Raw genomic sequence first — 15,067 nt, 5'->3', positions numbered from 1 at the left:
CGACCTGGAGGCGTGGACCGAAAGGGACTTTCCATTTCTCAAATTCTGTCTTTCTCTGTCTCTTCTCTTGCCTCTGTCTCCTGTCCCTCTCTGAGTTCCCACACAGCAGCTGGGGCTGGGGAGAGCAGGACTCCAGGGTCCTCGTTCCCCTCCGTGAGGACCCCATACAAAACTGGTCCTAAGACAAGGGAAAGAAGTTTGGCCTCTGACCCAGCAGTGGGGTGGGAGGGAGAGCTGCCATGAAGCAGAAGCTGGGGGCAGGGGAGCGACCCCCTCCCCCCACAGACAGACCAGGGCCTAGGGCCCTCCCTGGGCGTCGGGCCTCCAGTCCAAGCTGCTGCTTTTAGTGTCCCCGGCGTCCCCCCCGGAGCGGGAGGCTGTCTGTCCGTCCGTCTGCAGCTGACGTTTCTCTCTCTCTTGTTTCTCCTCCCTCTCACTCGCTGCCCCCTCTCCGCGCCTCCCCTGCTCCCCGCCACGCACACTCACCCTCCATCCTCGCCTCTCGCTCGCTCGTCTCTCCCCCCACCCCTCCCTTCCCTCCTTTCTCCACCTTCCCCTGTGATTAGTCCATGGTGGAAAAGGGACTAGGTTTACCCTTAGTGAAGACATTTATCCTGAGAAGGGTACGTGCCTCCGCCGCCCGCCCGCCCGCCCGCGCCCGGTGCCCGGTGCCTGCGCCCTTCCCGGCCCCGGCTAGTAAAAGGCCCGTCCTTCCGCCTCCCCGGCCTGCCGGGCTCGGCCCAGGCCAGACTGGCTGTGGGGGCCTAGGTGGATGAGGGGGAAGGACAGCTTGCTGGTTCCACGTGGGGAAGGAGAAGCGATTCGAGTCGGAACCCGCTTCTTCCTGGGTGCATCTTAAGCCAGATCCCGGGTCCCCTGGACAGCGCCTGCACGGTTAAGAGTGGACTCAGATCCCAGTGGGCTCCGATCCCAGCTCCGCCGCTCTGGTGGCTGGGCATCTGCGGGATTATCTCACCTCCCTGAGTCTCAGTTTTCCCATCTGTAAAACTGGAACAGTCAAGGGCCTTAATTCATAAGATTACTTTTAGGATTAGATGAATTAAATTTGGAGCAGTTCTTGACCTGTAATACCTGTAGTAGCTCCCAGGAAGTGTATTGTTATTGTTGTTGTTATTATTATTATTAACTATTATTAATTACTGATGTCATTCTTCCAAGCATAGAAAACTATCAATTTTCAGGCTCTAACTCTGAGCCAGCGCTTGTGCCAAGAAACATTTCTCAGGGATTTTTGAAAAGATTTCTCCCAATTGCCCCACAGGGCGGTGCATCATTCCACAGATGAGGAAGCTGAGTCTCAAAGGAGATTAAGCTACTTGCCCAAGGAACCTTCCCCTACACGGGGACCAGGGACTCGGGGAGGGGTGGGATTGGGGTAAGTACAGAGAGGCCCAGGAAAGACCCTTCCCCTTGGAGCCAGCAAACCACGGGATGGGGGCGCCCAGCATTGCCCTCCTCCCCCTTCTTACTAGCTTTGGCCATGGTCTAACCCCTCACCCCACCCACCACTGTCCAACTTCCCCCCTGGCACCCTCAGTCTGGCCCGGATTGAGCTTGCTGAAGCATCAGCCTTGGGGTGGGGGGAGGTGAGGCTGAGCATGTGACTGGTTGGGGGGAGGGGGGATCCAGAGCCTGAGATGACAAGGAAGGTGGCCTGGGGTGGGCAGCGAGTTTGGGGGGGTGCACGCCCCAGTAGTGGGGTGATGGGGGTCTCCAGACCTCTCTGTCCCCTGAGCCTCAGTCACTTCCCACCCAGTGCCAGGTAACCCAGATTAACCTTGAACACCCACCCCTGACTCCCCATCTTCCTCCCCCCCCATGCATGGGGTGCTCAAGGTGTGGGAGCTTCCTGAGGGGCAGGGAAGGAACCCGGGGGTGCTGGCGGTCACAGGTCCCCAGGCCCCACAGGATGCCCTTTCCAGAGCCACAGAGAGACAACTTTTAAGCTGCCCCATTCAGTGACCCCATCAGAACCCATCAATCAGGGCATTGTGGTGGCCACAAACAGAAGCACACCTTACCCAGACCCAAGCAGACAAGGGAATTTGTGGGCCTGGAACTGAAAGATTAAGGGCTGTGTTGACATCAATAATAGCTGGATCCAGAGTTTCTGACAATGTCATTGGTTACTGGTCTCTGTTGAGACATCTGTGATGTAGGCTTTTCCCTCATTAGGCAGACAGCCTTGCCAGCTTAGCACCAGACTCTTTCCTCAGAGTTACAGCTAAAGTCCCAGGGCTAACTCTGATTGGCCCAGCATGGGTCACATGACCATTCCTGAGCCAATCTCTGCAATTAAGGGCAGAGAATGCTCTGATTGGGCAACCGTGGTTCATTTCGTGCAAGATGGAGCCAGGAGGTCTGAGGTGGCCTTGGAGGCCATTTCTCAATGGAAACTTGAGATTCTCAATTGAAAAAGGAATAGCGTTGGGGCAGGGAAAATAAAGATAACCCTACAAGCTGTCACTTCAGAAGAAGTGAGGACTCTGGATGAGGTTATCACCAGCGTTTTGAAGAAACAGTGAGGAAGACTGTGTGGCTTCCTCAGAGCTGAGTGAGCGAGGGAGAGAGTGGACAGAGGTGAGGCAGGAGAGGTAATAGTGAAGACACATCGCGAGGGACATTGCAAAAGGACTTTGATTATTTCAGAGGGAGATGGAAACCATGGAAGTGTTTTGAGCAGAGGAGGGAAGTGTGCTCACCTAATAGGATTTACTCTAGCTGGTGTATGGAGAGAAGCTGAGAGGATTCGGGAGACAGGGTGGGGGCTACTGCAATAGTCCAGGCATGTGATGATGGGGGATGGAACATGATGGAGCCAAGGAGGCGGGCTCCTTGTGCAAATTCTTGTATTTTGATGATAGAATCAGTAGGATTTCCTAGTGTGTGAGTAATTTGAGAGGGAGTGAAGACAAAGAAGGGAGTCCCAACAGTTTGACCATTGAAAGAGGAGGCAGTGACTAAAGAGTGAGAAGCAGCAGCTAGTCTGTAGGAAGAGAACCTAAAGAGTGTGGCATTGGTGCAACCAAAAGGAGAAAGTGAGACCCAGGAAGCCAGGGTGTGTACAGTGGTGTGTAAGATGAAGACTAAGTTTTGTCAACATGGCAGTCAGTGGAATGAGAAAAATCAAGGGCAGATGCATTAAGCTCAGAGAGGTTAAGAGATCTACCAGAGATCATGCAGCAAGGTAGAGAAAGGCCTGAACCCAGCATTCTTGGCTTCCTAAGGTCACTTGCCATCACAGCCCCACTCTCAGTGCCACCCTGTCAGGGCTGATGACCTGGTGCCGCCAGCACATGGTAGATGGGAAGTGGTCCAGGTCCCTTAGAGTGGGTGGGAAGAATGGAGCTCATGCCAAGCATCCTCCCCTACCCCGCCCAGGCTCGGGTGTGGAAGACCCTGTGGGTGAAGTTTCAGTCCACGTTGAGCTCTTCACTCATCCAGGAACTGGGGAACACAAGGTCACTGTGAAAGGTGAGTAGTCTGAGTTGGGAGAGGGAGTGCCTTTGCCAGGACTCACTAGGTCCTATGACAGAAACCAAACTCAAACTAGCTTAAGCAAGAAAAACATTTTTCATTTAAAAAAAAAAGTCTTATAAAGCTAAACATTCCAGAAATAATTCACCCTCAGGCATGGCTGGATCCAGGGACTCAGTGTTATGGGACTTAATTCCACCTTCTCCATCTCTCAGCCCTGGCTTCCTTTTGTTGGCTTTTTTTGTTCTTTGTTTTAATTACAACACAGATTGAACTGTTTTAACCAAGGCCTAAAATGACAGTGGCTTAAACAAGATAGAATGAAATTTTCTCAGAGGTAGCCAAGGACAATCAGCCCAGAGCTGACATTGGAGGCTTCACAGATGTAGGCACCCCTGCCATCTTTTGTTGCACTTTCTCTTTTTTTTTTTTTTTTAAGATTTTATTTATTTATTTGACAGAGAGAGAGAGATCACAAGTAGGCAGAGAGGCAGGCAGAGTTAGAGGGAGGAAGCAGGCTCCCAGCCGAGCAGAGAGCCTGAAGCAGGGCTCAGTCCCAGGTCCCTGAGATCATGACCTGAGCCAAAGGCAGAGGCTTAACCCACTGAGCCACCCAGGCACCCCTTTTGTTGCACTTTCATCCCTAATAGGGTACCTTTCCTCCTCTATAGGGTACCAAAGAATTCAGTACCTAGCAGCATCCCAGCCTGCAGCTAGAAGAAGGAGAAAGTTTAAGCCACAACCTGAAATTTGTCCACATCACTTCCCTTCACTAAAATTGAATTGGCTGGAACTTAGTCATAAAGCGACACTTCACTATAGGAATGCTCTGGGAAATATATTCTTTCAGACAGGCTTGGAAAACCACAGCTGTGTAGTAGGGGACCTGACAGCCTTATCCTCTATTTCCCATAACAGTCGTGGCTGCCAATGACCTCAAGTGGCAGACTTCTGGCATTTTCCGGCCATTCATCGAGGTCAACATCATCGGGCCCCAGCTCAGTGACAAGAAACGCAAGTTTGCAACCAAATCCAAGAACAACAGCTGGGCCCCCAAGTACAACGAGAGCTTCCAGTTGTGAGTCTAAGAATGGTTTGGGGAACACGGGCAGGGGACATCTGCTAGGTGAACCTAAGGGTCTACTAGAAGAGGGATGTCTGGTGGGGCCGTCATTCCTTGGCACAGGGATGAGAGGGGTCACATCCTAGGAGAGGGAACTGGAAGGAAGGCACCTTAGTGCATGAGTGACATTGGTGAGGGGATGGGTGTAACCACTCTGGGAGACAAGCAGTTTCCAGGGGAGGCCATGAATGTAATATAACATGTTGATGAAGGCTTGTGAAGAAAAGGGGAAGTCTGGGAAGAGGGGACATGTTGGGCAGGGCCATTTCCGGGGCTGTAGACTCGGGTCTAGTAAGGGCCATGAGGGGCCATGATGGGGCAAGGAATGTGTGGGTGAGGGTCTCAGGGGCAGGGGGCAGGTCTCCTGGAGTCAGCAGTGAGCCTTGTCATGGCAGGGCTGGAGGAGTCACAGGTAGGGGAGAGGAGCCAAGTGTGGTCCAGGGATGCCTGTCAAGTGAATGAGGGTGGGGTCCTATCCAGACGGGGCATCAGGGGTCCAGAGGGGCAGATGAGCTGGGGAGATCAAATAAGTCTGGTCAGGGTATTGCTTGCAGTGGGCACATATTTGGGTCAGGTGCCAACCTCACCGGGGCAGGATCATGTTGGGGGTTGTTCTCAGGGGACAGAAGTGCAGAGGGGTAAGGGGAGAGGACAAGAATAGGGCACTTGGTCAGAGGACTTTGGAGTGGTAGAATACCTGAAGAAATAAATGCTTGGGAGCAGGGGCTAGTTGTGGGGCAGAGGTTTCCTGCGGCGGGCGGTAGTACTTGAGGGCTGGGAAGTACAGTGAGGGAGGGTGTTTCTTTTTTTTTTTTTTTTTAATTTATTTATTTGACAGAGAGATCACAAGTAGGCGGAGAGGCAGGCAGAGAGAAAGAGTAGAGGGAGAAGCAGGCTCCCCGCCGAGCAGAGAGCCCGACTCGGGGCTCGATCCCAGGATCCTGATCATGACTCCAGCCAAAGGCAGAGGCTTTAACCCACTGAACCACCCAGGCACCCCAAGGAGGGTGTTTCTGGGGAGCAGTGTGGGCATGGCCCATCAAGGGCAGGTCCCTTGGGGGCAGAAGCCCAGCCTTAGGGGCCTAGCTTGGGGGTAGGAGAGGCAAGCTGGAGTGTGTTGGGGGGTCACTCATGGTGAGGCATGAGAGCAGGTCTTGTGGAGAGAGGCTTAGGGGTAAGAAGGAAGAGCTAGGGAATATGGGGGAAGGGACACGTCAAGGAGAGAACTTGGATTCAGGTGAGAGCCCGGTAAAGGGACTTCTGGGTGTGATATCTGGGACAAGATAGTGGGAACAGCAGCTCAGCTGGCCAAAGGTGTGCACGCAGATATCACGGGGTGGAAGCATGGTCTAACCAGGGAGTTTTGGGGAACCATCACCTGGGTGGGGATGTGGACCAGGGGCTAGGAGTGGGATGGTGGGGGGCGTTGTCGGTTTGAGGTGGGGTGGGGAGAGAAGGGAGGAAGGAGAGACAGGACAGCGATTACTGGGGAACAGGGGTGTGGGTAAGGAAATGTGGGCGTGTCCCTGCTCTGGTGTCCTGGGGGCGTGTCCCGGCGAGGAGCCGTAGGGGCGTGGGAGCCCGGCAGGTGGGACTGTCCTTACGCCCAGCCCCCTCTCCCCCACCCCTTCACCCCTCTCCGCCCCCCCAGCACGCTGAGCGCGGACGTGGGCCCGGAGTGCTACGAGCTGCAGGTGTGCGTCAAGGACTACTGCTTCGCGCGCGAGGACCGCACGGTGGGGCTGGCCGTACTGCAGCTGCGAGAGCTGGCCCAGCGCGGGAGTGCCGCCTGCTGGCTGCCACTGGGCCGCCGCATCCATATGGACGACACGGGCCTCACGGTGCTGCGCATCCTGTCACAGCGCAGCAACGACGAGGTCGCCAAGGAGTTCGTCAAGCTCAAGTCAGACACGCGCTCCGCCGAGGAGGGCGGTGCCGCGCCTGCTCCCTAGTGCGGGGCACGCGGGCGGGCAGCACTGCGCCTGCGCACGGGGCGGGGCGGCGTCTGCGTGTTGGGACCTCCCGGAGGGCGAGTCTTCGGGCTCTGTGCAGAGGGCTGGCTGCGCCTGCGCCCTTGACTTAGCGCACCCCTCTAGGGAATTGGGAACGGATGACGCCCCGCCCCTTCAAGAGGCCACGCCCTAGGGCGCTATGAAGGAAGAAGCCACATCCCCTACAAGAAGCCAAGTCCCCAGCGCCTAGGGGACCTTTGGAGCTGGGATGGGAGGAAGTCTCGCCCCCTATGGAGGAGGCCAGATCCTGGGGCTCTGGTACGGGAAGGCCCTGCCTCCTGTCCCCTGGAAAAGCCATAAGATGGGTCCCCAAGCCGTGGGGCCCAAGACCAATTGCCAAGTATGGAACTCTCAGCTCCCTCAAGGGGCGGGCCCTGGGCGAGGGGCAGGGCTTCCTGGAGCGCCCCCTGGGGTGGCCTAGGGGTTGGAGGCACTAGGATGCTCGTTGGAGGGCCCAGGTTGGACCAGAGTGTATTTTCGTTTTGTGCAAAAAATACACGGGGAAGGAGGGGAGGATGGGATTTCAAAAGCACATGCGTCCTCGGGCGCCCAAACCCTGGAGGCCGAGTGGACGGCTCTGAAGCACCCGCGCTGCCCCCACTTCCCTGTGGGGGTTTGCCTCTCCTTTTCCCCTAACATATCCCATTCTCATATCATAGAGTTCAACCCACCCATTTAAGAGATGGCAAAACTGAGGCCTAGAGAGCTGCTTGAGACTTTGCTGAAGATCCCAGTGCCATGAGACTTTGCTGAAGATCCCAGTGCCACACCCTCTCCCTACTACTTACTCCCTTTGGCCTGTGTGCCCCATCTAAGGGTGGGCTGACATCGGATGACCCGACACAGCTCCCCATTGCTGCTAACCCCTCTTCAGGGGACCTCCCCCAATCCTTGTAAGGGATGGGGGTTCTGGGCCAACACCCCCACTGCCCCCGTCCCATGTGTGGCTGCCCAGCAAAACCCCTGCCCTTGACCCTTTCCACTGGGACCCTGTGGGGAGATTCTGTGAGAACTCTAGATCTCCCACCAAAAAAAGAGGATTTGGGATTCCCTGGACCCAGGCACCCCCTGAACCCCTTTTTCCTCTCCCAGAATTCTCCAGGCAGGCAAGAAAGAGACCAGGAACTCTAGGGGTGTGTGTGTGTTTGTGTGTGTGTGTGTAAATATATAAACATACTTGGAGCTTAGTCTCCAAAATCTTATTCATTCATTCAAACATCGTGCCACAGGATACCTCCAAGTGGGACCTCTACCCGCCTAAAGCTTTTCTTCCAGGAGGCAATAGTGGGGCAATCTGGCCAGAGTCAAGTTTCCCCATTGTAGTTCATAAAGGCAGAACGTTTTGGGAAAGTTTGTCCTGGCCTGTCTTTGCCCGCAATCTGCTTTTCCATGTTGGATGGGTGCTTGTGTGCCATTTTTTTTTTTTTTCTGCCAGACTGACAAGTACAAGATTCTCTTGTACTAGGAAAAAATTAAAACAGGGGCAAGGTGAGGAGTAGCTGGACTCCTGGAGTGATGGGGCCTGTGTCAGACAGGAAAGTGAGGGCTTTCAGAGGAGGTGAAAAAGGAGAAGGAACCACCCATTAGAGAGACAAAGCTCCAGGTGGAGGGAACAGTAGGTGCAAAGGCTGAGGTGGGCGGGCTTGAAGCACAGCGAGGTCAATGTGGCTGACGAGGGGGACAACAAGGAGGAGGTGTTGATGTCCGGGAGCCCTGTGGAGACGTCAGACCAGGCAGGGCCTTGTGTGCTGCCCTGGGGAGTTTTTATTTTATGCTAAGAGACTTGGGGAGCCCCAGGAGATTTAAAAGCTCAGGAGAGTCTGGAAGTCAGGTTTCAAAAGCTCCCTCTGGCCACCTCATGGAGAATGGACCAATGCAGTTTGGGGGAGAGGCAAAGTGCTTTGGGAACACTGAAACTAATACCTGAGAAGGTTTTTGAAGGATACATTAAAAAGAAAAAACAAACTCATCCCTTAGATGAACCCCAGTCCACTAGGTACAGTTGTCCACATTGTGCACTGCCCAAGGGTTTGGCATTTCTAAGGAGGCCATGTGCAGACCTTAGGCATTGAGAGTTGTAAGTTTATATTGATGATTTCCTGGTATGTGAACAAGTCTGGAAGAAATGGCACTACTTTCTCAGAGAAGTTACCTGGAGGTGTTCTTTGTCCCCTGATTTTAGGCAGATTCAGGTGCCAGAAGGTTCTAAATCAGAGGTTAAGATGCCAGTTTTCCCACAGGATGGTGGGGGAGGGGCTGGAGCCAGGGGCAGGTGGGGGTTGGCAAGGAGGAGCTTAGAATCTATTGCATGGACTGAGAGGCAGATTTTAAATTCAGACCGCCTTCAGGGGTAGGTGGAAGTGAGGTGGATACATAATTCAGGTTGAGAACACCAGCAACACTCCTAAGGGGAGGTAATATGACCTGGGGTGAACCCAGAAATATTTATGGATGACCAGCAGGAAAAGGGGGAGCTGAGCTTCTGCCTGAGAGAGCCAACTTATTTCCCTAGAGTCCTTGGGAGTCTTTGGTCAAGGCCTGCCCATGTGTGTGAATGAGTGAGAGTGTGTGTGTGTGTGTGCGCGTGCGCACGCGCGCGCGCGTGTGTGTAAACTTCCCCAGCAGCACCCAGACACATGGAGGGAGCTTTAGGTAGCATTTGTTGAATGACTTTTTCTGACTCCCAGGCTAGAACTGTTTCGGAAATTTACTCCCTCTTCTTTCCCCCAGAGAACTCCTAGTTATCCCTCAAAACCCATCACAAATATCCTCTCCTGTAGAAAACCCTCCCTGCTCCTCCTCAGAACTTCCCCTAGCCTCTGTCCCTGATGCCAAGGGGTGGGAGTTGTCTGTGACACGCTCTATTTCCCCCAACTAGGGTCTGAGGCCTCTGGATAGGCCCAAATTCACCAAGTACAGACTGGGCACAGGGGATGACGGGGAGGGTAGGACTAGTAGAATTATGTCTTGGGGTGGGGGGTTCATGTGCATGTCTATCCATGTCTGTCCATACCACCCTTCCCCTCCCACGTAAGCCTGGGCACACAGAACGTGCTCCAGCAAGACTGCTGCTGAGTCACATAACACAGAGTAGAGAGAGGGCCAGAGCAGACAAGGAGGAGACAGGAAAGGAGTCTCAGGGCCTGGAAGCCTTTGGAACTAGAAAGTTTCTGTATCGGAACAAGCGTCAGAGAGGAGCAGGGTTTCCCCAAGGCCATTCACCACCTCACCTGGGTTGCCCGAAGTTCTGAGCCCTGGTGGGGCCTCATTTCATGCCAGGAACGTGCCCTAGATTTTCACGGGTCTGGGAAAGGACAAAGTAGGGTTGGCCCTTTGTTGGGGAGGGGGGGTGTGTGACATTGAGGGGCATTTTGGACAGAGCTGATCACTTCTTCCTGTGCCCCCACCCCCCCAAAAGGGACAGTGTCCCAGAGTAAGGACACAATGAGAGAAGAGGGAAGGATAGAGAGAAAGAGAAGGGGAGAAATCAAGAGGGCGAGATCATGCCCAGGAAGATCTTGAGGGTCTCTGGGTGGTGGTGGAGGGGGCATAGAACAACCTTGAGATGGAGACTCAGAGATGGGGAGAAAAGTAGGGGATCTAGAAGGAAGAGGAACCCTCTGTTCTCTGGCTCTCACCAGCCCATCCTGGAAGGATTTATGTGAAACGAGCAGGTGCCTGGCCTTGACCCGCAATCCTTCTCAGGCCCCAGAGCCTGAAACCTCACCGTGCCCCCATCAGAGATGCAAAAAACTTAACACCCAACTAGAAATCTTTGGGACCTCAGAGACCTTGCTGTCCCCCACACCCTGCGCTGTTCATTTTGTAGATGGGGACACCGAGGGGCGGGGCAGAGCAGGGACAGCCCAGAGTCGCCCCTAAACTCTGCTGCCCCAGTGGAGCGGGAGGGGAGCTCACTGGGGGGTCGTTTCGGATCGCGACACCGTCTGCCCCCTGAACATCCTTTCCTAAGAATTGTCAAGGACCAAAGTCGTCTTCGCTGACACGTGTTGCTTTTCTCTTTGCCTTTTATTTTCTTAAAGAGAGAAATCAAGTTGACGGTGTCTAGTAAGACCTCCCCCATTCCCCAACCCACGCCTAACCATAGTGGCTCTCTTGAGGCACCGGTCACCGGCGGAGTGGGCACCCCCACCCCCACCCCCATGCATCCCAGGCCATACAGCCAGGGGGACTTACTTTGCACCCCTGGCCCCGGCCCCCTGAAACCCCCCAAACCTGGCCACGCAGTCAAGGGGGGTTCTTCCTCCACACACCTTCTCTTAGCATGTGATTGCAAATGTGAACTCAAAATGCTGTTTGTTTGTTTGTTTGTTTGTTTTAATTCCATCCCGTTGGTCCGGTGTCTGCACAGACGCCACCCCCGCCCCATCTCTCTGTAAATATGTGACTTGGAACAAATGTTTAAAACCAACGAGAAGTGGTCATGAATGCATGGTGTTGAGATGTTTTGCACTATTCCGACTTTTTGGTCTCTGTAAAAATATTTTATTAACAGCAGACATTAAAAAAAGCAAAAGCACACAACCTCAGACATGGGGTGGCCTTCTTGCATTCCAATATTGGCAACAAACTCAGGGACCCCTTAGTACTTGCAGACGCTGCTGAACACACTTCCCGCCCACGAACGCAACTGGTCCACAGGTAGCTTTGGAGAAGGGCAAGTGAGGCCCAGAGTGGGGGCATATTGCAGAGTGGGGAGAGCTGGCATCTGATAGGACTTTGGGCAGCTCCTGCTCTTAGCTCAAGCGACTTAGGACACACTCATACTCACCCTACAGCCCCATGTGTGGCTGTGGCGTTGTGTTGTGTTGTGTTTTTCCCAGCTTAAGTAATAAAAATGTATTGAGAATTCCTGGGATGGTGGTGATCGCCTCCCAGCCTGGAGGGAGGAATCAACACTGCAAGAAATCGCTCAGAAATCACACTGTCGGGACGCCTGGGTGGCTCAGTTGGTTAAGCAGCTGCCTTCGGCTCAGGTCATGATCCCAGAGTCCTGGGATCGAGTTCCGAGTTGGGCTCCCTGCTCGGCAGGGAGCTTGCTTCTCCCTCTGCCTCTGCCTGCCACTCTGTCTGCCTGTGCTCGCTCTCTCTCCCTCTCTCTCTGATAAATAAATAAAATCTTGAAGAAAAAAAAAAAAGAAATCACACTGTCCTGGGGCATCTGGGTGGCTTAGTCAGTTAAGCGTCTGCATTTGGCTCAAGTCATGATCCCAGAGTCCTGGGATCGAATCCATGGTCTGAGTTGGGGTCAGGCTCCCTACTCAGCAGGGAGTCTGCTTCTCCCTCTGCCTTTCATCTTGCTTGTGCTCTCTCTCTCTCTAATAAGATTTTATTTATTTGTCAGAGAGAGAGAGAGAGTAGGGGGAGCAGCAGGCAGAGGGAGAAGGAGGTTCCCCACTGAGCAGGGAGCCAGCACAGGACTCAATCCCAGCACTCTGGGATCATGACCCGAGCTGAAGGCGGACACTTAACCAACGGAGCCACCCAGGTGCCCCTCTCTCAGACAAATCTTTTATATATATATATAAAGACTTTCTTTATTTATTTGACATAGAGAGATCATAAGTAGGCAGAACGGCAGGCAGAGGAAGAAGCAGGTTCTCCCACAGAGCAGGGAGCCCGACACAGGGCTCGATCCCTGGTCCCTGGGATCATGACCTGAGCCAAATGTAGCCGCTTAACCAACTGAGCCACCCAGACACCCCTCAGATAAAATCTTTAAAAAAAAAAAAAAAAAGAGGAAGGAAAGAAGGAAGGAAGGAATCAATCCCACTGTCCCAACACCTCTGGCCAACATAGGAAGGCACAAAATCGTTCCCAAAAATTAGTCGGGCTTTGTTCATCCAAGAAGCGTAGGGAGGACAGATGCAGGAGGGACCATCCCATGATACTGGGGGTGTGCTGGGACCCCAAGCTGGCTCCTCACAAACCAGGGAAGAAACCAATCTGCTTCTTCTCTGGGGGTGGAGTTCCTGGTCACCAGGCTCACTTCTTACCCTTGACAAGGCTGTCCCTGCCCTGGGTAACACTTTCATCCTGTAGGTTCAGGTCAACGTCATCAGCAAGGTTGTTGGCAGTGAGACAGACGCCGTTCTGTGATGTGAATATCGTCCTGGTGTTCTGGCTTGCCGGGTCTTATGCAGTTTGATAAAACAGGCTTCCTGCCTAAGCCTCCTCCAAGGGGAGTGGGTTGGGACTAAGGATCTCACCCCCTGGCCTCATCCTCACCTCCAGCCTTTCTCTGGGCCATCAGTCCAAGGCTGTGCTCAGATAGCTCCTGCCCAGTCCCACTTTGGTCCCTACCTGTTTTGTTTTGTTTTGTTTTTTAATGTAGCAGGTGAGAATCTCATTTCATAAACACACAGAGAACAAAACCTTATTTTTCTGCAGTTGAATTTAATTTTTTAAAAGATTTGTTTATTAAAGAGAGAGAGTGCACAAGTGGGAGGGGCAGAGGGAAAAGAAGAGAGACTCTCAAGTGGATTCTTTTTTTTTTTTAAGAATTTATTTATTTATTTGACAGATCACAAGTAAGCAGAGAGGCAGACAGAGAGAGAGAGAGAGAGAGAAGGAGGAAGCAGGCTCCCTGCTGAGCAGAGAGCCCGATGTGGGGCTTGATCCCAGGACCCTGGGATTATGACCTGAGCCAACGGCAGAGGCTTTAACCCACTGAGCCACCCAGACACCCCTCTCAAGTGGATTCTGCACAGAGCCGGACATGGGGCTCGAACCCACGCCCCCTGAGATCACAGCCCCAGCCAAAACCAAGAGTCAGACGCTTAACTGACTTAGCCGCTCAGGGCGCCCCTGCAGCTGAATTTAATTTCTGTTTTGCGCCCCCATCCCACCAGGGAGCAGAAATGGAATCTCGCACAGCTCAGGGTTTTCTCTCTCTCCTCTGAGACCAGGCAGTTTCCAGAGCTAGATGTGTGGGCTACACAGCGTGACTTCTCCATCACGGCTCACTCCCTGACCCAGGGGACAGGCTTGTTTGTTGCTTGCAACCCCAGGGGCTCAGCCCTTGGTCCCGTGTCCCTCAGCCTGTGGTCTCCGTCATGTCATCCGCGAGGCTTAGGGACAGAGGCTCACTCCTGCTGCTTGCTGTGCTCCGAGAACCAAACAGACTGGCTTTGGAACCACTGGGGCTCCTGGCCAACGCCGTACCTGTGGGCACGGGACCTTCTCTCTGGTGTGAGGGCAGCTCTTCTCTGACAAAGGAAGTGAATGAATGTTAGACGTGTGATGTTGACGGGGACAAAATCAGTCTTACACATCTTCACAGGGCATGACCATGGCAAGCAAGCCCAGCGACTAGTTACATATATTTACAAACACAGATCTAGTTTCAGGATACGTACGTGTGATTAATTTAAAAAAGAAAAGCACAACATCAAGGATTTTTTTTTTTAAAGGAGGATTCTACCTCTTATCATCAAGAGGGCTACTGCCAAAAACCCCAGAAGGCAGCAAGCATTGAAGATGTGGGGAAATCAGAACCCTCGTGTCCTGTCAGCGAGCATGTAAAACGGAGCAGCCCCGGTGGAAAACAGGAGAGAGAGTCCCAAAGAGATTAAAAGTAGGGGCGCCTGGGTGGCTCAGCAGGTTAAAGCCTCTGCCTTCGGTTCAGGTCATGGTCCCAGGATTTGGGGATTGAGCCCTGCATCGGGCTCTCTAGTCAGCAGGGAGCCTGCTTCCTCCTTTCTATCTGCCTGCCTCTCTGCCTACTTGTGATCTCTCTCTCTCTGTCAAATAAATAAATAAAATCTTAAAAATAAAAAAAAGAGGCAGAGAGAGAGAGAGATTAAAAATAGAATTACCATGTGACCCATCAATTCCACTTCTGGGAATATCCTCTAAAGAATTGAAAGCCAGGTCTGGAAGAGGTATTTGGACACCCATATTCAGAATAGCATGGTTTACAAGAGCCGAAATGTGGAAGCAAGCCACTGTCCATCAGTGGAGGAATGGACCAGCACGAGGTGGGTTATCCACAGCCTGGAAGACTCCTCAGCCTTGAACAGGAAGGAGGTTTTGACCCAGGTCTCAACACGGGTGAATCTTAAGGACCCCTTGCTGAGTGAACGAAGCTGGTCACCAAAGGACGAAGACTTTTGATCCCCCTTGAATAGCCAGATCCATAGAGACAGAATGTAGGACAGTGGGTGACAGGGGCTGGGTGGAGAGGGGAGCAGGAGTTTGTGTTTAATGGGGACAGAGTCCCAGTTTGGGAAGATGGGAATTTCTGATGACTGCACACACTGTGAATCTACTAAATGCTGTGCAATCGTCCACTTGCATACAGCGAAGTTTAGAGTATCTGAATTTCATCCCCATTTTAAAGATTAAAAAGAAAAACAGTTGGCTGGATGGTCTTGGGCCCCTGGGCCAGAGGGTGCCAACTTCTGACCTAATC

At 53.1% G+C, this 15,067-nt stretch overlaps 1 protein-coding gene across 7 annotated transcripts in view; it reads left to right on the top strand.

Moving 5' to 3' along the window:
• The window catches only part of UNC13A (unc-13 homolog A), a 62,873-nt gene extending 51,695 nt beyond the window's left edge, over positions 1–11,178 (top strand). For 5 of the 7 annotated variants that reach the window (XM_032315319.1, XM_032315311.1, XM_032315333.1 and 2 more), the window contains 4 exons: positions 567–623; positions 3,403–3,495; positions 4,417–4,576; positions 6,273–11,178. In XM_032315319.1, the coding sequence (XP_032171210.1) occupies positions 567–623; positions 3,403–3,495; positions 4,417–4,576; positions 6,273–6,573 (611 nt within the window). In that variant the 3' untranslated portion in view covers positions 6,574–11,178. The remainder of the gene's footprint in view (positions 1–566; positions 624–3,402; positions 3,496–4,416; positions 4,577–6,272) is intronic. The other 2 variants (XM_032315342.1, XM_032315328.1) reach the window with 2 other exon arrangements.
• Positions 11,179–15,067: the final 3,889 nt, after the last annotated feature.

The sequence above is a fragment of the Mustela erminea genome, chromosome 1 (assembly GCF_009829155.1).
Source record: "Mustela erminea isolate mMusErm1 chromosome 1, mMusErm1.Pri, whole genome shotgun sequence".
In the NCBI taxonomy this organism is placed as follows: Eukaryota; Metazoa; Chordata; class Mammalia; order Carnivora; family Mustelidae; genus Mustela; species Mustela erminea.
This window is presented reverse-complemented; position numbering and strand designations above follow the sequence as displayed.